Below are 23,270 nucleotides of genomic sequence, written 5' to 3'. Positions count from 1 at the left end.
GTTGTTAGTGGCAGAAATATTTTTATTTTACATTCCTATGGGTCTTGCTGAGATTTTCTTACTTTTTACAGATGCTAACGTGTTCATTTTAGCTTAAAGAAATAGTTATGTGTTTATTATTCTTCTCTTAATTATAAAACTAGAAAACCCCTTTAAGTGATGCCAGTCCATGTTCATTTAACTAGTAGTGTTTTAAATTGCGGATTGTTTTGTTTTCTTTGGTTTGTATTAAAGGCATTAAAGGGTAACTCCATTGACCAAAGAACATAGCTCAATACGATTTTTGGAAAATTCCAATCCTTTATGTAACTACAAACTTTTATGGTGTCAACATGCCTGTCAATTGCAATTACATACATAGTGATTTTAGCATTTGTTTTCAAGTATAGACACTCCTCATTTTATAGCTAATTGGTTATGGAGTAGGAAAAAACCCAGCTTCTGCAATTATATTTTATAATGACAATAACCGTTTCATCTTTTTCCTTGAACTGGTGAGGGAGGTTAGGATAGGACGTGCAGACAGTCCTATTAATGTAAATTGTGATGCAGTGGCTGTATTAGCACAACCTCTGCTCCAAATTTGATACCTTTGTGGGTACATGTCTCTGAATGCAGACAGTGTGTGTTCAGGTACATGAGAAACACTGATGTCAAATTTGGAACAAAGACTTTGTCCATGCAGCCTCTGTGTCCCAATGGGACTGTCTGTACATGGATGCACAATACCCCTCTGCATCCCATGGAGACAAAACACAGCCTTCTCAGAGGTGTACTCATAAGTATACCCATACAAACAAGGCCATTGATAATAGTTCCATTATTATATTGTATAGATGTGTATGCCAATGTTAGGCTTTAGGTGATGTGTTACCGAAAAATGGATCAAAGCACATAAAATGTTTACGCCTAAAAAAAATCTTCTCAATTAAGTTTTTCTTTCAGGACCCTTTCATTGTAGTAGTATTTCTGAGCAGGTGTTTTTAGAATTAAATATTTTGGATACAACATTTTTCCAATAATTTCTACAATTTATTGAATTTGGCTGACTTATCTGATTATGATTTGTTGATATACAGTAGTTTAGTAAATAGTACACATAACGATGTGATTTGTTGGTTGATGCATTTTATTCATCTTCTAGGCATTAGCAATGGGAATGATGACAGAATACTATCATTATATATTTACCACCCTGGTAAGTAGTACAAATATGATCATTTACTCAGTCATTCAAGATTTTTCTCCTTCACATTATTATATGTCCAAGTGCAATCACACATACACAAATATTTTTAAATTCTGTCTGTAGCACATTTCTTTAAAAAGTCTAAAATAGATATATAACTTTCATTAATGCACAGCTAGAAATAAATCCCTTGCCCAGCTGGGAAATCTAGTTCTAACTAAAGATAGACTGTCTTGTTAGCATTAGTAAAAACATATTTTTCATCTTTACCCTAAAAGAAATTCTGTCTGCCGCTATTAGGCACACCAAGAAGAAGATTCACAGAGTTTCACTTTAGCTAAATAGGTTCTATTCAAAGCATGTGGTGGATGCTGTACCTAAACTTAGGTTAGGTGCTAAACTTACACATAAGGAATTTGAATTCCCTGTGTATCTTCTCCAAGCCGTAGTAAATAAAACAAATAATGCTACTATAGGCAATGCCCACACTTTCTTTTTTCTTTTTAAATGCAAAATAAATTGTGGGTTGTTTGAGAATGAACTTTTTGTCCTACATTATGTTTTTGTAAATATTTAATTTGAGATTTGACATTTGTACGTTATTTTATTGATGTATAGTATTGCACAGTATGTTTACACAATATAAGGGATGGAAATAACATAAAGTATTCTTAAGCACAGTCTCCTTAATTGATTCTAAAGAGGAATATGCAGATATTTTTTTATTTTGATAGTAGGCTCTCTTTCTCTCTCTCTCTCTCTCTCTCTCTCTCTATATATATATATATATATATATATTGTTTTAGGATTTATTATGCACTTTTTATTCAGCAAGGCAAAACAAGTTGCAGCACAAGTGCAACACTACATCACTAATCAATAACTTAAGCATAATGGTGGAACCCTCTGATGTATGATATTCCCAATAAATGTCAATACTACCACAATACCAGTCTCTGTGACATGTAACTACACATAAAACACACATCAAACTCAAAATAAAACATAAAAAATGTAACTTAGTAGAGATGGTGGAACCCCCTTCTATAGATATTTTTCATACAAATTAACTCCAAGTGCAATAATTCAAGTGACATACACATCACAATGAAAATAAGACATAAAAAATAAAACTTAGCAGAGATGGTGGGAACCTCTCCTATAGGTATTTGCAATAAAAATTAACTTCAAGTGCAATAATTCATGTCAAAATAATAACTAAAACACAATAAGTTCAGTGTAACAATCTAAACTAAAGCTTTTGTTTTTATAAAAAAATACCTTAAAACACACAAATTTTAGTGTGCACTAAAATCTGTGCACATACTATAGATATACAGCTTGCTAGGTACAATCACATTGCCCACTTTAAGAATCCAAAATATCAACAAGACAGTATACCACATTATCACTTCCTACTTAGCATGATGACTCTGCCTAAAACATGTTTCGTCACCAGTCATGGCAATTCCTCAAGGAGAAAGAGTCATAGAGCCATCTTACTGGCTTTATACCAGGGAATGTGTATAATGAGTTGCTATGAGACCAGTGCCATTTTGTTGGAGTCTATCAGTGCAATACACATTTCATGCTCCATTGAATTGATAGCCTAACTATCCATAAGGTAAAGTGGGGATAAAAACTTCTCTAAACGAAATGTGAAGGGAGGTGATAAGATAATAGCTGCTAAACCCTCAAAGTCCAAATAATTGTGTAAAAATTAGTGTAGCGTTGAATGGTGAAATACCTCTGTGTGCAAGGAAGCACGCAGTAATAAAGATTTACTGATAAGAGACTGATGTGTCACTCACTAAAATGCATGTGCAAAAGTGCTAACAGAGAAAAAAATCAAAAACAATAAACCATAATGTCAATGAAACACAAAAGGTGAATACATTGATATGCAAAAAGGAAACAGTTCACTATCTGACAATAGAACAACACATGATGTGTATTTCCAAGGGTTGTAAACACCAAAGTCCAGAAATTATCAACAATGAGAAATCCACCTCTGAAGACAAAAGATGGCTCGATTTCAATGAGATAACTGAGATACATGCGAAGATCGATTTTCAAAATGGATGAGATAAAACACTATTACCAGATGTGATGGACATACCTACCATACGGCAGTGAGGCTTTGGGCGCTATATTCCTAGCGCTCTAATATGATGGCGATGGAACCAAACAATGGATCCCATAACTTCAATTCATGCTACCAGACAGCATCAATGGACCAACTGGTAGGTCGATCCAGAAGATAGCCATAGAGGTGGATATTCTCAAGGGAAGGTGAGCATGCAGGAAAATATAAAAAGGGAATGGCTCCCAATGGTGCAGGTCAATCAAAAAATGTATTTAAGATCATACATCAAAATGACAGATGTAAGAAGGATAAAAAATGTGATTACAAAAATCATATAAAATCAATGTGGAAGGCATAAGGTAAGCAGGCCTGATACGTTTCGACACCATAGGTTATCAACTGGGGCTGTATGTCTAATAAATGGCAGTAGCTTAACAGGCAAGACGCTAATGTAATGATCACAGATCACTTACTACACAAATAGGCTTGAGCACCTCTTTTTGCAACCATGTGTTTATAATGTGAAAAAAATCATACATCAATGAAGCAGTGGATGACTTGATCTAGGGGGTGGTGCTCCATGACAAACTCCCTCTATTCCATGGATGCGGTGTCTGGGTTGGACACGGTAAGCTCTTCCTCCCATTCTAGGGCTGCACTTAAGCTTGACATGGGATGTGCAGCTGAGCGGTTCTTCCCTACACTGCACACAGCTATTCTGATTATTTTCCAGACACAACTTTGATTGGCACAATGTGTAATTGGTGGTTGCAGTTCTGACCTGTGAAATCCTCAGATCAGAAAAGCAACATAATAGCAACAGCCTGCTACACACTGTGCAGATCTAGGTTGTGCCTGGAAAAGATTAAGCTTTTAGCTTTGTGAAATGTTGGGAAGAATAGAGTTCAGTGTCATCAGTGACCCCATCCTCCTCATTTCTGATGCCCATCCCATGCCCTGCTGACACCCATCACCTGCTCTGCTGATGCCCCTTTCAAGTCCTGCTGATGCTCGTTCCCTGCCCTGCTGACACATGTTGCCTGCATTGCTGATGTCTGACCCCTCTCTCTCACAGACACCCATCCCCTGCATTGCTGACACCCATCCCCTGCTCTGTTTACACCCATCCACTGCCCTGCTGACCCCTGTCCTCTGTTCTGTTGAGCCCTGCCCTGCTAATGGCCACCCCCTGCCCTGTTGATGGCTGTCCCTATACCTGCTGATGTCCATTCCCTGCATTTCTGATGCCCATTTCCAGCCCTACTGATGTGTGTCCCCTGCATCACTGACACTCGTCCCCTGCTCTGCTTACACCCATCCTCTGCCCTGCTGATGTCTCTCGCCTGCCCTGCTGACTCCTGCCCTCTCCCCTGTTGAGCCCTGCCCTGCTGATGGCCATCCCCTTCCCTGCTGATGGCCATCCCCTGCCCTGCTAAACCCAGTTCTCTTTCTTGCTGACCCCAGTCTTCTGCCCTGCTAATCCCTATACACTACCCTACATACCCCTATACACTGCTCTGCTAACTCCTGTCCCCTGCATTGCTGACCCCCTGTCTTCTGCCCTTCTGACTCCTCTCTTCTTTGCTGACCTCTTATCCTCTGCTCTGTTAACCTCCCATCCTGTGCACCCCTGATATTTTTTACTGCACCCCACTTCAGACAGGCTAGATCTGGTCCTGGTGTTGAGTCAGACACTTGAAGCTACCTATTCTCCTTTAGGACTGGTAATTAAACAACTATTAATTTAAAGGTGCAGGTTTTGAGACTGATCTGAGGTCTGAAGGTGCAGAAATTGGGGTGATCTGACATATGATAATGCACGAATTGGGACTGATATAATGTGTGATGGTGCAGAATTTAGGTATGATCTGATGCGTGAATGTGAAATAACTGGGGCTGATATGAGGTGTGAAGGTATAGGAATTAGGGCTGATCTGAAGTGTAAAGGTGCAGGAATTTGGATTGATCCCTGTGAAGGTGCAGGGATTGGGGTGATGTGATGTGTGATTGTGCAGGAATTGGGTTGATCTGAAGTGTGATAGTGTAGGAATTGGAGCTTATGTAAGATGTGAAGGTTCAGGAACTGGAGTGATCTGAGGTGTGATTGTGCAGAAATTGGGGTGATCTGAGGTGTGAGGGCTCAGGCTGATTTGGGGTGTGTAGGTACAAGAATTCTGGTGATCTGAGGTGTGAAAGTTCAGGCTGATCTAAGGTGTGAAGGTTCAGGAATTGGGATAGATCTGAGGTGTGAAGGTGCAAGATAGGGTGATCTGACATATGATAATGCAGGAATTGGATCTGATATGAAGTCTGAAGAATTGGCAGAATTTAGGTATGATCTGATGTGTGAAGGTGCAATAACTGGGGCTAATATGAGGTGTGAAGATGTAGAAACAGGAATTAGGGTGATCTGACGTATGATAATGCAGGAATTGGATCTGATATGAAGTCTGATGGTGCCGAATTTAGGTATGATCTGATGTATGAAGGTGCAACAACTGTGGCTAATATGAGGGGTGAAGGTGTAGGAATTAGGGCTGATCTGAGGTGTAAAGGTGCAGGAATTTCGACTGATCTGAGGTGTGAAGGTGTAGGAATTGGGGTGATGTGAAGTGCGATTGTGCAGGAATTGGGTTGATCTGAGGTGAGCTAGTGCAGGAATTGTTGCTGATATGAGATGTGAAGGTTCAGGAATTGGGGTGATCTGAGGTGAGTTAGTGCAGGAATTGTTGCTGATGTGAAATGTGAAGGTTCAGGAATTGGGGTGATCTGAGGTGTAATGGTGAAGGAATTGTGGTGTTCTGAGTTGTGACAGTTCAGGCTGATCGGAGGTGTGTAGGTGCAAGAATTGGGATTGATATGAGGTGTGAAGGTGCAAGGATTGGGGTGATGTGAAGTGTGATGGTGTAGTGGTGCAGGAATTAGGGTGATCTGAGGTGTGAAGGTTCAGACTAATCCAGTGTTTCTCAATTCCAGTCCTCATGGCCCACTAACAGGTCATGTTTTCAGGCTTTCCATTATTTTGCACAGGTGATTTGATCAGTTTCATTGCCTTAATAATTACCCCAGCTGTTTCATCTGAGGGAAATCCTGAAAACATGACCTGTTAGTGGGCCATGAGGACTGGAATTGAGAAACACTGGGCTAATCTAAGGTGTGAAGGTTCAGGAATTGGGATTGAGCTAAGGTGTGAAGGTGCAAGATTTTGGGCTAATTTGAGGTGTGAAGGAGAAGGAAGTAGGGTGTTCGGAAGTTTATAGTGCAAGACATGGGCTGATTTGGAATTGATCTGAGATGTGAAGGCGCAGAAGTTTGGGCTGATCTTAGGTATAATGGTGAAGGAATCTGGACTGATCTGGGGTGGGAAGGTGTAGGATTTGGGGTGTTCTGAGGTTTCAAGGTGCAGAAATTGGGGCTGATGTGAGTTATGAATATGCAGTAATTGGGGCTGATATGAAGTGTGAATGTGCAGTATTTGAGGTGTGAAGGTGCAGGAATTAGGGCTGATGTGAAGTGTGATGGTACAAGATTTGGGACTGATCTGAAGTGTTAAGGTGCAGGAATTGGGGCTGATCTGATATGTGAAGGTGCAGGAATTACGATAGATCTGAGATGTGAAGGTGCAGGAATTGGGGTGATGTGAGGTGTGATGGTGCAGGAATTGGGGTGATCTGAGGTGCAAAGGTTCATGAGTTGAGGCTGACTTGAGATGTGAAGGTTTAAGAATTGGGTTGATCTGAGATGTAAAGGTGCAGGAATTAGCATGATTTTAGATGTGATGGTGCAGAAAATAGGGTCATCTGTAAAGGTTCAGGAGTTAGGGTGATTTGAGCTGTGGAGGTGCAGGAATTGGAGTTAATCTGAGGTGTGAAGGTGCAAGAATCGGAGCCGATCTGAGTTGTGAAGATGCAGGAATTTGGGTGATGTGAGATGTGAAGGTTCAGGAATTGGGGCTGACCTGAGCTGTGAAGGTGCATTGAATTTGGTGATCTAAGGTCAATAGTGCAGGATTTGAGGTGATCTGAGGTCTGATGGTGAAGGAATTTGGACTGATCTGAGGTGTGATGGTTCAGGAATTGGGGCTAATCTGAGCTGTGAATGTTCAGGAGTTTGGCTGATCTGAGATGTGAAGGTGCGGGAGGTGGGGTGATGTGAGGTGTGATGGTGCCAGAATTGGGATGATCTGAGGTGTGATGGTGCAAGAATTGGGGCAATCTGAAGTATGAAAGTGCGGGAAGTGTTTACAGCATTTGTTTTATAAAAATTCCTTTGTGATTGAGTGTGTGAAGTTGGCCTTTTTCATATGGCTGGTACTCTCAATTTCCTTGAAAAATATTTTTTGGCACACCATGCTCGAAAGGTTGCCTACCCCTGCCCTAGAGTCATGTATTAGATTTAAATAAAAGTTCAGCAAATTTAGGCTATTGTAATATTTTATACATTCTATGCAAAAAGAAATCCTCCCCGAGTGAGGCAGCTGTCATTTACTTCTCCACAGATGAATTCCAATAACTATAGCAAAGATGGCCTTTCTACTATTAAAGCGATATAATCCTTATATGGATTAAAGTGGTATTAAAGCCAAAAGCAAACATTTATTATATTGCAGTTTACAATTTCTAAGCCCTTGTACACACAGTTGGACATTCCGTCCACAAAATCCGTCGGAATTTTTGAGACGAATATTGTGCGAAACTGGTGTTGCATACACACGGTCGGACAAAATTGTCAGAAAATCTGAACGTTCGGAACGTGATGACGTTTGTTCGTTACGATGGGACTATGTTCAGGCTAGTAGCCAATAGCTTTGATCTCATAATTTGATCTGAGCATGCGTGCCACTTTGTCCGATCAGAATTCTCTACAAACGATTGAACAAAGTCCGATCGGATCATGTTGTCGGAAAATTTTATATCCAGCTCTCAAACTTTGTTGGTCGGACATTCCGACGGAAAAAGTCAGATGGAGCCCACACACGGTCGGATTATCCGACAACATGGTCCGATCTGACATTTTCTGTCGGAATGTCCGACCGTGTGTACGGGGGCTTAGATGTGATGGTTGCATTCATTTTTTTTTTTTTAGGATTTCTTTCTTCCATTTTCAACTGGAGATTCAGTAAGTCTGTTGTTTATTAAAAAGAAGAAGCGCTTCAGTAGAATGTATTAGTTACAGAGATGAGACAAAACATTTAACACTGACAATATTCAGATTTTATTTATTTAACAACCTCAATACAGAGCACTTTCACCCCCTTCATGCTCAGGCCATTTTTTCTTTTTCTTCACACAATAGCTTTCTTTTGGTGGGATTTAATCACTGCTGAGATTTTTTTTTTCACAAAAAAATAAAAAAGATTAAAAATTTAGAAAAAGAATTATGTTTTTCTTAGTTCCTGTCAGTAAATTTTGTAAATAAGTAATTTTCTCATTCACTCATGTGTGCTAATGAGGCTGCACTGATGGACACATATAGGCTGCACTGATGAGGCGGCACTTATGGGCACTGATTAGGTGATACTTATTAAGAGGCACTAATATGCGCACTTATGGGCACTGATAGGTGGCACTGATATTCGGCATTGAGGGCAGCACTGGTGGGCACTGATAGGCATCACGGACAGACAACACTGATGGGCGCCGCTGATGGGCACTGATGGAAGATACTGATGGGCATTGATAGGCAGCACTGATGAGCAGGCACTGAATGGCTTCATTGATTGGCATTACTTATGGGCACTGATTGGTGGCACTTATGACCACTGATTGGTAGCACTGATTGGTGGCACTGATAGGCACTGGTTGGCGGCACCGCTGGGGCTTTCCTGTAATCAGGGCACTGATAATTAGTGCCCTGATTCCCTCGCCCAGGCTCCCCTGCAATGAGATGCTGCTGATTGGCATTCCTCGCCACTCACTCTGTCAGTGTGAGCCAAGGTTTAATATTCTTAAGCAGTGGCAATCAACTTCCTAAATGGAGAAAGGACTTACTAAAGTGAATGTAATTTTAGGGAAACCTGGGACAAATGACATATAGAAGGAGATGGTCATAGACTGTGACAATCCTATAGGAGTTGTTGGAGACTGAAGACCCCAGGAGTCAGTCATAGCTTGTGTTCCCTTTACAAATCGATGCTTCTCCATGTGTGCCCCTGCAACCTTTTCAAAAATTACCTTTGCCACATTTGGTATTTCTCTCGCCAGAATCTATTATAAAAGAGAAAAAAGAAAACATAGATTTTGAAAACAAATAGGCAGCACAGAGAAATGGTAAAATAGTGTAAAAAGAAAAAACATTAACTGCAAGAAGCCACTCTAAAGCAGGGGTCTCAAACAGGTGGCTCTCCAGCTGTTTTAAAACTACAAGTCCCATGAGGCATTGCAAGGCTGACAGTTACATGCATGACTCCCACAGGCAGAGACATGATGGGACTTGTAGTTTTGCAAAAGATGGAGGGCCATCAGGTTGAGACCCCTGCTCTAAAGAATACTTTACCAGCTTAAGCAAGCGTCAAAACAGATCACTGTCTCCAGGGATCCTGAGGGCCACACAGTAGACGCCAAATGTCTGCATGCATCCCCAAGCCACTAGTTGGGTGCCTGGTTTCTAAAGTGTGTCTACCTTTGGAGCTATTTCCTTCCTCCTGCTGAAGAGCGGTCCATGTACAGATCACTTTTCAGAGGGCATTTGACAGACTGTTAGGAGGCATTATGTCACCTCCTCTCCAGCTGACTTCATAATGTAATTCTCCACTACTTATGCCACAATAACTTGCATTGCACACAGTTTCAGTACAGCCCTGTTGAACTCAATGGGCAAGTCGGACAAATGATGACAGTTCAGGTGGGCAGCCAGAGGGTGGTAAAATGGTAGCTCTGCCACCCATTTGTAATTCCCACCAGCCACTTGTCTGAAAGAGCCCTTGCAGTGGTATGACAAGGAACTAATATACACCCTGTTCCAAATGATTATGTAACTTCTATTTCAGTGTCACAAAGATGAAATATTTTGTTTTCCAGTTTAACTCATGGATGGCATTGTGTCTCAGGGCTCTTTTGGTCACTGAAAACAATCTCGGACACCTGTGATAATTAGATGCCAGGTGAGCCCAATTAAAGGAAAAACTTCTAAGGGTCCTTTCACATGGGGCGGATCAGTGCTGATCCGCCCTGTGGATATCCGCTTGCTCAGTGGAGATCGCTCCGGCAGGAAGATGACAGGTCCGTCTCTGCACACTGTGCAGGGACGGACCTGTCACAGCGCCGCTCTCCCCTATGGGAGATCGGGTGACGATGGACCACAGTGTCGTCTGATAACGGATGGAAAAATAGCTTTTTCCTCCGTCACACTTTTTCGGGTCGGAGCGGGTCGGATGTCAGCGGACGTGTCACCGCTGACATCTGACACTCTATAGAGCTCTATGGAGCATCCGTTCAGGTCCGCCTGAAAAACTGACAGGTGGACCTGAATGGATCGATAGTGTGAAAGGGGCCTAAAGGAGGGTGTTCCACATTATTAAGCAGAGCACCATTTTCAAGCAATATGGGGAAGAAAAGGCATCTCTCTGCTACCGAAAAGAGTGAAATAGTTCAATGCCTTGAAAGCATTAGATATTTCACAAAACTTAAGCGTGATCATCGCACTATTAAGAGATTTGTGGCTGATTCAGAGCACAGATGGGTGTTGTGCCGATAAAGGCACATTGAGGAAGATTTCTGCCAGATCCATGCATTGAATCAAGAGAGCAGCTGCTAAAACACCATTATATGGCAGAAAACAAATATTTGAAGCTGCTGGTGCCTCTGGAGTCCCACGGACATCAAGGTGTAGAGTCCTCCAGAGTCTTGCAACTGTGCATAAACCTTCCATTCTGCCACCACTAACCAATGCTCACAAGCAGAAATGGCTGCATTGGGCACAAATACACAAAGACTAATTTTCAAACAGTCCTGTTTACTGATGAGTGCCGTGCGACCCTGGATAGTCCAGATGGACAGATGGACAGATGGATGGAGTAGTGGATGGTTGGTGGACGGCCACCTTCTTCCAACAAGGCTGTGACATCAGCTGAGCAGTGGTGGAGTCATGTTTTGGGCCAGAACCATGAGAAGACAGCTGGTCGGCTTCTTTAGGGTCCCAGAAGGTGTAAATTTGACCTCTGTAAAGTATGTGGCGTTCCTGACTGAGCACATCCTTCCCTGGTATAGAAAGAAGAACGATTCTTTCCGTAATAAAATGATCTTCATGCATGACAATGCACCATCTCATGCTGCAAAGAATACCTCTGCATCAATGGCTGCTATGGGGATAAAAGGAGAGAAAGTCATGGTGTGGCCTCCCTCCTCCTCTGACCTCAATCCTATTGAGAACCTTTGGAGCACCCTCAAGCAAAGGATCTATGAAGGTGGGAGGCAGTTACATCCAAACAGCAGCTCTGGAAGGCTATTCTGACATCTTGCAAACAAGTTTAAGCAGAAACTGTCCAAAAACACACAAGTTCAATGGATGCAAGACTCGTGAAGCTATCAAATAAGGGGTCCTATGTTAAAATGTAAAGTGACCTGTTAAAAGTTTAAAAAGTTAAAATGTTGTTCAAAGTTTGATTGAAATAGCTTTTGATTTCAGTAAATATGCTGCAAACACAACAGATGACAATTTTCAGTTCTTTATAACCTATAAAGTGTTTTGAAACTTACTGTGCGTAATAATTTGGAACAGTACAAAAAATATCATTAGGAGGTTTGTTCAATAAAATTTGAATTGTACTCTTAATAGTTGATAACATGAGAATTATGCTGACTGTTGTTTAACCACTTTCAAACCAGACCACTTTTTGTGATTCGGCACTACGCCGCTTTAACTGACAATTGCGCGGTCGTGCGACGTGGCTCCCAAACAAAATTGACGTCCTTTTTTTCCCTCAAATAGAGATTTCTTTTGGTGGTATTTGATCACCCCTGTGGTTTTTATTTTTTGCGCTATAAACAAAAATAGAGCGACAATTTTGAAAAAAACACATTATTTTTTACTTTTTGTTATAATAAATACCCCCAAAAATATATAAAAAAAAATTTTTTCACACAGTTTAGGCCGATACGTATTCTTCTACATATTTTTGGTAAAAAAAATCGCAATAAGTGATTATTGATTGGTTTGCGCAAAAGTTATAGCGTTTACAAAATAGGGATAGTTTTATAGCATTTTTATTAATAATTTTTTATTATTTTTTTTTTACTAGTAATGGAGGCGATCTGCGATTTTTATTGTGACTGCGACATTGTGGGGGACCCATCGGACATTTTTGACACATTTTTGAGACCATTGTCATTTATACAGTAATCACTGCTATATAAATGCAGTGATTCCTGTGTAAATGACACTGGCAGTGAAGGGGTTAACCAGTGGGTGGCAGTGTAGGGGTTAAGTGTTCCTAGGGGTGTGTTACTAACTGTGGGGGGGTTGGGCTTTCATTTAGTGAACACTGATCTCTGCTCCAATCACATGGAGTAGAGATCAGCCTCACTAGTTGCTAGGCAGAATGGAGAAATGCTGTTTACTCAGCATTTCCTCCATTCGGCCGCTCCGTGAGACAATCGCGGGGATGCCTGCGGCGATCGAGTCCGCGGGTCCCCTGACCGGACTCACGGGGGTCCCGACCAGTGCGGGAGCGCGCCGCCGGCGGCGCGCTCCCGATGGCAGGGCGGCATTGAATATTGGACGTACCTGTACGCCAATATGCCTGCCCGTGCCATTCTGTCGACGTACATCGTCGTGCGCTGGTCGGGAAGTGGTTAAATCAATTATTTAGGTAAATGAGAAAAATATCATTGGCATAATACTTTGGAACAGGGTGTAGTGATCTATATATGGTCTCATAAAGACTTTTGGTTTTGGGTGTAAAAGCGGCCCTCCATTTCATCTAGCCAGTACTCTATTAGAGGCCCACACTTACTTTCAGAAACATCTTAGTAATTAATCTCCACACAGGGAGATATACTGCACACCACACAACAAAAAACAAAACAAAAAAAATGCACAAAATCTGATACTGTATTTTATGTATGTATCTCTGAGCATTAATAATATCTTATTTGGGATCCAGAATTTGGGGGCTCAGAGAGATCCTAGTTTGTGAAAGATTCTCCACCCCTGATCACGGGAACTCCGGAAAGGATCTAGAGGGGAGTCCGGATCCCTGGAAAGGGTTAAGCTCAGTATAGACTTCTACCTGTTGGACAAAATGCGTGAATGGCTTATATTCTATTATTTTTATTGCGCTGAAGATAAACTGACTTTTCTTTCCTCATTGTGCTGAAGTTAAGCTATTTATGTTTGTTGCTTAATGCACTGTTTTGATTTACCTTGGAGAAAATAAATACTTTTTATGTTTTTTTTTAAAATGTCTTTGTATGTGATTCTGAAGAGCTCTCACTGTAGCTAATACCAGTGGTGGTCTATTAGGGGCGCCGCCCCACCAATTCATGCGTCCGGACCCTAATCCCCATGCAGGGTGCCGGACGCATGGACTCAAATTGGCTTTTTTTTCTTCTTTTTTTTAGAGGCATGTAATTAGAGCCAGAAGCTCTAATTGATTTCAGAAAAAGTTGTGCTCTGAGAGCAGAGCACTGCGCCCTGAGCCCACCCAGCTGTGTGACAATAGTGAATAATATTCGCTATTGTCTTATGGATTCTCCTCCCAGCCAATCAGGAAGCGGGTCCAGAGACCCGATTGGCTGAGAGGAGAAACGATCATATTGGCAGCCAAGGAGGATGAGGAGAAGACACAGGGGAAGCCACCAAGGAGTAAATTCTGCCGTGGCCTAGATGGGGTAAGTGCAAGGCTGGCATGCTGGCAATAAAGCAATGGGGCAGGGGGGGGGGGGGGTTGCGACCAACCGACCTACCCCTGCATTGTAGCCAAAAAGAAAACTGGCATTTAAGGAAGCAGTTTACCTAATGGTATGTCTTTGATTAAATTGGCTCAGGCACTGGAAGCCACAAGAAGAAACATGGAGGAGGCTATTGAGGTTCTAGTGTAAGGTACAGTGATCCAACAGTAGGCCTCTGTAAAGGGGAATTATCAACATGAGTAGGCAAATGCTCTACAGCAACAGGCGATGGCACACGGCGCAGCTGCACAGCTGCACAACTGGGAAACGCCTATTGTTGATGGTCCAATTTACAATACAGCAGGGAAGCACACAAGCACGAGTGACTGCCTTACAGGAGTCAGTGCAGAGTCTTGCGCAGGGAGGAGAACAAGTGGCCATTGTCCCTAGTGATCAGGTAGCCATGAGGGTCAGCCATCACTTTCAGAAACTGACACCCAGCAATGATGTGGAAACCTTGCTAAGCACTTTCGAGAGGATAGTGGAGAGGAGGGGAGGCCCCGAGACCAATGAGTTGGCAGTGTCACCCCTTTCTTCACTGGTGATATGCAAAAGGACTACTTTGACCTGCCAACAGAAGGGGTACAGACTCAGAAGGTGCACCACTAGAAATATCAACCTGACTGGCCACCAAAGTCTGAGATTCGTGAACTGGTGCAGCTGGTCAAGAAATGACTGAAACCAGAAAAGTTGATAGGCCCTCAAATAATGGAAGGGGTCATGTTGGACACTGGAGAACCTACAACAGCATGTCAGCTGGTGGAGTTATTCAAAAGGTACACAGTGTTGGAGGACCTGCTTGGGCAGACATCGGGAACCCACACAAGGGCAGTGAGGACAGCTGCAGCACCTAGGAAGGCTAGGCCCTGGAACCTGCATCCATGTCTAATTTTCCTCAGACCCATGGAGGTCCATCATTTTCAGAACGATAGGGGAAATATAGTGTTGGCAAGGCCAATCCAGGGTATATACCAGGGCACAGTCACCATGGAGTTTCAGGCTGATAGGAGAGACATTTGTTATGTCCAGAGAGTGTGCACCACCCATCTTGACCTGGCTGCAGGTCAGTTTGAGTGTGAAGTATAGGTGAATCCCCTCTCCACTAAGGCTCTACTGGACTCCAGCAACATGGTACAAGCCAGAATAATTGGGAGACTCAGCCTAGTAGGTTAGATTCTCCAGTCAACCTAGTTGCCTACTAACAGCAGTTTGTCTCTAACGTTGCCATCATTGCTACATCAATAACCGACTTAACAAAAGACAGGGAGTCTGTAATAATACAGTGGAATGCATATGCTGAAGAAGCTTTTCAGAAGCCCAAGGCAGCGTTGTGCCAGCATCCATGGCTCCAGATTTTCCTAAGCAATTTGTGGGTGCAGACAGATGCCTCGATTGAGGAATTAGGAGTGGTTCTGTCTCAAGTGGTCAATGGGGAAAAGCATCCTGTGTTTTTTTCTTAGTAGGAAACTGATAGCAGCTGAGAAAAACTATGCTGCCTGTGGTGGAGTGACTGTCTCACCATAAAGAAAGATCTCCACTCTTTGCTGTACTCTCTACTAGACAGGAGATGTTGTCTGGTGTCAGACCATTGCTCATTGACTTGGATGAGATAAAAAAAGCAGACCTGGGACATGGGGGGACATGCAAGGAAAATAAAAAACAGCATTTTAGCAGCAGAGTTTCCACTCATTTCAGATCTACACCTTAGATTTAGAGTGACTGCACTTCCAAGTGCACTTGCAGTGCAAAGTGGTTTTGCCTTTCATAAAAACAAAACAAAAAAAACAATGTTTCTTAACCCTACATCCTGGACATTTATATGGGCAGTACACCATAATATTTTATGGATAATACGCCTTCTTTGAATTGATGCAATGTTGTATTTTAGGCATTCACAGGAAAGGGTAGGATTGAGAGCATTCTTTGTCTTTTTAATAAATGCTGTAAAGTTTAAAAAATTATAAATAGAAGGCACACATAGGGAGTTATTTACGAAAGGCACATCCATTTTCCATTGCAAGTGCACTTGATAGTGCAGTCGCTCTAAAGCTAAGGGGTACATCGGAAATGAGTGGAAGCTCTGCTGATTTTATCATCCAATCTTGTGCAAGCTAAAATGCTGGTTTTTATTTTCCTAGCATGTCCCCCTCGGATCTACAGCGAAATTACTTCCAAGTGCACTTGCAGTGCAAAGTGGATTTTCCTTTAGTAAATAACACCCATATCTATCAGTTCTGAATAGAAAATGTTACTGAACGAAATAAAGTTAAAGGTAGGCTTCCCTCTTCCTCCTATAGTGCTAAACTTTTAGTTAAAAAAAAAAGGGATCATGAGGTTCTTCAAAATGGAACATACTGACGTTGATTTACCAAAACTGAATAGTGAAAAATCTGTTTCTGCTCTGCGTAGAAACCATTTTTTTTTTGGCAAAGCTTAATTGCACAAGCTGAAGTTTGAAGCTGATTGGCTACCATGCACAGTTGCACCAGATTTTCCAGTATCCGCTTTTAGTAAATCATTCCCATTGTTTTTTAGATTTGTGCATGTAAATTACCCAAATAGTAGGAGGCAATAAGAAAATGTAAGCACTCGCACATGCTGGGTTGGTCTGTTCAGTAGCCAATTCTATACCACTGTTGTGGCTCTGCCAGAAAAAAAATATATAATAAATCAACAGTAGCCTGATAACATAAGGTTCTACAAAGAAATGTTCTATATATTTATAAATGTAACCATGTGCAGCCTAATTGCACCTATACACATTTTGTGCATGCCAAAGGTTAGTTTAAATGTGACAGAATCAGTTTAATTATATCATACTGTTTCTAATTATTTGCAAAAGAGCATGGCCATATAGCTGTTTCCCCCTCCCACAATAGACTGACTTCCTATTGTAATGGAACTAAGTCTTTGAAATCATAATTAAAATATTTTCAAATGTGTAACACCCAAACACCTCAATGAACAGAAGGCAAATAAAACAGTACATGTAAGTTAAATTAACCGCAGCAGGTCCTTATAGTTGACATTTTGGTAAATGACCTTATCTTCATTAATAAAGATACTAATAGCCAGAACATTTTACTCTACAATCTGTAATTAAATTGCCCTTTGTTTTCATTTCATGTCTTCAGGACCTATTTGCATTAGATGTGGAGCCATATAGGTACAGTGGTGTTAACATGACTGGATTCAGAATTTTGAATATAGAAAACAGCCAAGTTTTATCTATAATTGAAAAATGGTCTATGGAAAGATTGCAGGCACCCCCTAAACCTGACTCAGGATTACTGGATGGATTTATGACGGTAAGATTTTTGGAGTAAAGTTTTTTACATGGTTGAAAGTATTGTATCTAATTATAATTAGGACACCTCCACGTTTCATGTGGTAATACAAACTATAACACCGACTCTATAATTGCTTTGCATATCAAAATTCAATCGTTTTCAAGCATATATTAGACTTTTTTCTCAATTTGTTTATTGCGACAGACAAATGAACAAATAAAAAATAGCATAGTTTTTTTTATTTTTTTAATGCTTAATTTGCCAAAAACTGATAGTGTTGCCTATAGTTTTCTGCTAAATGTTTTTATTTCTGGTTTAACCTAGTTACAGGGACCCCAAGTACATGTAGATTATGCACATGTGATATGGGTATGAGTATGGGTTGAAAAACAACTGCACACATTTTTGGATGGTAAGTAAGCATTTCATAGATGAAATGAATTAGCAGATCAGCCTTGCAACTAATCAGTGGAAATTCATTAACAAATCAATTAGCCTATTAGGAGAACTCAGTTTGATATGATTACAGTCTAATCAATTAAAATGCTATATCATGTATTAATTAAACTCCATAATGTAATCGATAAACCTAAAACCACCTTACATAACAGTCTGTGGCATCAGAGTTAATTAACTAAAGGATTAGATGCTGTTCATTTAGATATGTGAATGTTTACTGCAAAGTGAATATTCACTGAGCTTAGTACATAAGTTTAACCATTTCAGCCCCGGAAGATTTTACCCCCTACCTGACCAGAGCACATTTTACAATTGCGGGCATTCATACCCACAAATAGAGCTTTCTTTTGGTGGTACTTGATCACCGCTGTGGTTTTTATTTTTTGTGCTATAAACAAAAGAAGTGCAAACATTTTTAACAAGAGACAATGGGGGTTATTTACGAAAGGCAAATCCACTTTGCACTACAAGTGCAAACTGCAAGTGCAAAGTGCACTTGAAATTGCACTGAAAGTGCACTTGGAAGTACAGTCGCTGTAAATCTGAGGGGTAGATCTGAAATGAGGTGAATCTCTGCTGATTTTATTATCCATTCATGTGCAAGCTAATATGCTGTTTTTTATTCTCCTTGCATGCCCCCCTCGGATCTACAGCAACTGCACTTGTAATGCAAAAATGATTTGCCTTTAGTAAATAACCCCCGATATTTTTTACTTTATGCTATTACAAATATCCCCTATTTAAAAAAACAAAAAAGTCTCCATTACTTTAGGCCAATATATATTCTTCTACATATTTTTGGTAAAGGAAAAAAAAAAATCACAATAAGTGTATATTGATTGGTTTGTGCAAAAGTTATAGTGTCTGCAAACTATGGGAAATATTTATGGCATTTTTATGGCATTTTTATTATTATTATTATTTTTTTATTAGTAATGACAGTGATCTGCGATTTTTAGTGGTACCACAACATTGCAACAGACAGATTGGAGACTCTTGACACTTTTTTGGGACCATTGGAATTTATACAGTGATCAGTGCTATAAAAACGCACTGATTACTGTGTAAATTTCACTGGCAGGGCATGGGTTAACACTAGGGGGTGATCGAGGGATTAATTGTGTGTTCCCTCAGTGTGTTCTAACTCTAATGGGGATAGGACTGAGGAAGAGAGGAGACATATAATTTTTTTCTACTTAGTAGGAACAAGCGATATGGCTCCTCTCCGCTGACAGCACAGGGATTTGTGTGTTTACACACACAAATCCCCATGCTGGCCCTCATGCACACAATGACACCTGGGCAACTGCAATCGTGCCTGCCAGCCACGTGCATCGGGTTCCCCACTGTGCAAGGGACTCATGCGCTCTGGTGGCCGAAAAAAAAGGAAGGACGTATCCGTACGGAATTTTGCCCAGGGGAGCCACTCTGCCACAGCATATCTGTGTGACATGGTTGGGAACCGGTTAAGCTGTTCCAATTATGTGCTAGCAAAAATCTGGGTTTGTTCAATTTTCTTCACACCTGATTAGGTATTCCGAGTAAACACAGGTTCCTTCTGCTTACAAATGTTCACTTTGCAGAGTAACCCTTCGCTTTTCCTAACCTCTACTGTTTATTTTATAGGTATCAATATTTGATCATGATGAGCTTGATACAGGGACTTGAAAGTTAGAAGTAATTCTTAGGCCGGCCATAGACAGATTCGAAGATGCCAAGTGTGTATGGGCAGGCTGAATGAAGCAAGCTGATTGTTCAATCAACTTGAGTATAACCAGCCTGAAAGATTTACTTATGATTATCGCTAGTGGCTGCTAAAGCAGCTAGCAATAATCACTGTCTTTACCCGGCTGAGAAGGCTTACTCCGCCCCCGCCTGCCTCCCCGCTGGGAGGACACAATGTCTCGGGAAGGAGGGATTCCCCTGTCAGTATTGCCTGTGTTGATGGAGAAATCGTGCAAATTTCCATTGACTGAAAAAAACTAGCGCTGATGTTGTGAAAGTCACTTGAGACTGGAAAGATGTCTCACCGATCAATCTTTGCAATGAGACATCCAGGGATCCATGGCCAAGACATATTTTTTTATGTGCTGGTTAGATGCTTATGTGCTGATTTATGACATTGTAATTACAATAACAGCTTTTACCTGTCAAGCTGATATCTGTCTCTGCAGGAAATTTCTGTAGCAAAAAAAAAAAAAAACTTTCCCAATGATCTCCATCCATTTTTATCTAGAGGTGGTGATTTAATGATCAGGAACCACACACCCATTCTCGATCTTCTTTTCTGGACCCATTGCAGAGTGCTCTCACAGAGCACACCGCATTTGAACACAAGGCAACTTTGCTATAGTTGTAAACTTTGCTTCAATATGATCACCATAATTGGTTAAACATATTAATCACCTTGGGCAAAAGCAAAAAATAGTTTACTGATTTATTTTGCAGTACCTAAACTTACTGATCTCACAGCTGGCTGTACTGAATCCAAATACACACAATAGTCTTTAAATGGAAATTGTAAAATTTACATTCCTCCAATTAGAGCACTCAGAAGAGGAGTGTAAACATACTATAATATTAGCTCCAGTATAAAATCACCTTTGTTATATAGAGTGTAAAAATGCCAGCTACCTACCTCTTAAGTCACCATTATAAACACAGAAACATACAGATGTATGCATATCCATGCACAGGAAGCCTCTATGTTAACAGCTTCAACTTGCCAAAAATGAAAAATCCTAAAGATGAAATAGTAAACCCACTTCAGAATGGCTCATGATGATATATGTTGGCACTTTGAAGATAGATATCGCTGTTATGGCAGCAGCTAGCTGCCATAACCCCAGTATCCTCTTCTTCAGTGAGTGGTCTGCTTTCAGATAAAAGTGGTCTCTGTGGTGGATTCACCGCAAGATCACTTTTTTCTGGGGCAGGAGAGGGACTCTCCGGTGCCCTCTGCCACTTACTGGAGCTGCCAGCAGTGGCAGAGGCGATCACATCCTTTTCCCTGTTAGGTATGGAGATGAGTGAGGGGAAGATGGACCCCCACCAATATCCATATCATTTCAGGATGGAAGTGATGTCAAAATGTCACTTCCCCTATAGTTCTTAAAGGGACATATTTTTATTGCATTTTAGTCTAAACATGAGATCTGAGGTATTTTTGACCCCAGATCTAATATTTAAGAGGACCTGTCATGCTTTTTTTTCTATTACAAGGGTTATTTACATTCCTTGTAATAGGATAAAAGTGACACTTTTTATTTTTTTTGAGAATAGTGTAAAAATATATTTTTTTTATTAAAAGAAAAAAGAAAAAAATATTTGCAGAAGCGAACACATATGTGAGTAGCACCCGTATATGAAAACAGTGTTCAAACCACACATGTGAGGTATCACCATGATTGTTAGAGTGAGAGCAATAATTATAGCCCCAGACCTCCTCTGTAGCTCAAAATATGCAACCTGTAAAAATTGGGCTAACTTTACTGTTGTCTTATTTTTTAATGTAAAAAAGTGTATTTTTCCAAAAAAAGAGCACTTGTAAGAGCGCCGCGCAAATACGGGGTGACAGAAAGTATTGCAATGACTGCCATATTATTCTCTAGGGTGTTCGGAAAAATATATAATGTTTAGGGGTTTTAAGTAATTTTCTAGCAAAAAAACTGTTTTTAACTTGTAAACACCAAATCTCAGAAAGAGGCTCAGTCCTTAAGTGGTTAAAATAATATGAATTAATAATGTCAATCACAATGCTGACACCCATGAACCTGCTATGAATTCAACTCCCATTGAATGACAGGCACAATAGTTGACAACTGTTATATACAAAAAGGCAGGGTCTCCTAGGTGACATTATTTGCCATATATGGATGGGATCCCATTGACGTCATTGAACATATGTGGTCAATTATATCACCCGGAGAAACTCTGTCTCTTTGTTTATAACAGCTGTCATCTTCCTAGGCATGTTATTTAGTGGAGTTTTGCATTTTTAATATTGGCTTTAAGCATTACAAACTGTGTTTCTTCAAGTCAAACAGACTTTAAAAACATGTTTTTTTTTTGTTTGTCTTTTGCTTTGGTACACTTTCCCTAGGGCACTGCCTAGCCTTCCATTGACAATCCCCTGCCTATTAGCCCAGAAAGTGTCAGGAAACTGTTTTAAAAATTTGGCAACCATTTACTTCATAGGGAGTTCAGATCCAGGACCCAACTTAATCATGTTTCCTGAACCCTGCTTAAACCAAACCCAGGTTTGTTTGGCTTATCACTATTTATTACCACACATTTGCCTTTCAGGAACACTAAACTCATAAACACACCTAATCCTTAAAAGTGATAAACTCACCTCTCTGTTCGGTAAAATAAATAAATAACAAAAAAGGTACAAAATCTGACACCTCAAAGCACAGAATATAATTGGACAGAGACTTGGAACTGGTATGACTGCCATATCTTAATTCAATTTTCCCATATTGTTGGCGAATATATAGGAACACACACATTGGAGTAACCTATTTATGGAAGACTTTTGCTTAACCACCAATTATAGTATACAATGATAGAATGCATGGGTCAGCATTTTTTCTCATTTACATACAATTCGATGGTTTATGATGATTGGACATAGCAATATGTACAGTACATTGTTGAGCAAATGTATGGATAATGGGCAAGGTCCATGATTATTATGAGCAGGGGGGATATTGTCAGCCTACAACTGGAAAACATCCTGTATTTTTAATTTTAAAAGCATAACCAATGAGCTATTTGTGTATATACTGCAAATATATGATATCATGTATAGATAGTTATGTTCATGTGGTGGAAGGGTCTACAGAACATTATTGGGATCTTTGTATACCATGGTATTTTTATTCATTGTGTACATTTAAAGGTTCCATTAAGAGTACAGTTCAAAGTAATATGCTTTATAGTGTATATGGAGATACATAGTTTGATCCATGGTAGTCCTATATGTGGGTCGGCCCTGTTTTGGTGTTGGTTTCTATACAGTAGGTATCATACTGTTGAAACATATTTACTTATCTATTCATTTTGGATGATAAAGTAAACTTGAGAACAATATGGGGAATGTGGACCTCATTCTGAAATTTTGGTTCTCTGTCCTTTTTTTCTAACCTGTTAACCTTATTATTTTAATTTAACAGCTCTGACAAAGTATGCATATCAGGAAAGGCGATATAAAGCCAGAATTCTATATTTTATACTTGCACAGGGATGGTTACTCAAAATGTTAAGCAAATTAGCATGTCGGTTAGGCAACAAGCTTTTAGAGAGTGACAAGTGTGTATTTTTATCATATTTTTCGAGGAGTTTGACTACATTAT

At 40.4% G+C, this 23,270-nt stretch overlaps 1 protein-coding gene across 2 annotated transcripts in view; it reads left to right on the top strand.

Moving 5' to 3' along the window:
- GRIK2 (glutamate ionotropic receptor kainate type subunit 2) overlaps positions 1-23,270 on the top strand; it is a 984,426-nt gene that overhangs the window by 479,119 nt on the left and 482,037 nt on the right. For both annotated transcript variants that reach the window (XM_077487191.1, XM_077487190.1), the window contains 2 exons: positions 1,145-1,198; positions 17,299-17,472. In XM_077487191.1, coding sequence (XP_077343317.1) covers positions 1,145-1,198; positions 17,299-17,472 — 228 coding nt within the window. The remainder of the gene's footprint in view (positions 1-1,144; positions 1,199-17,298; positions 17,473-23,270) is intronic.

The sequence above is a fragment of the Lithobates pipiens genome, unplaced genomic scaffold, assembly GCF_037356315.1.
Source record: "Lithobates pipiens isolate NorthernLeopardFrog02 unplaced genomic scaffold, aLitPip1_a1.2 Scaffold_18, whole genome shotgun sequence".
Lineage (NCBI taxonomy): Eukaryota > Metazoa > Chordata > Amphibia > Anura > Ranidae > Lithobates > Lithobates pipiens.
Note: the sequence above shows the minus strand (reverse complement) of the source record. Positions and strands in the feature narration are given on the sequence as shown.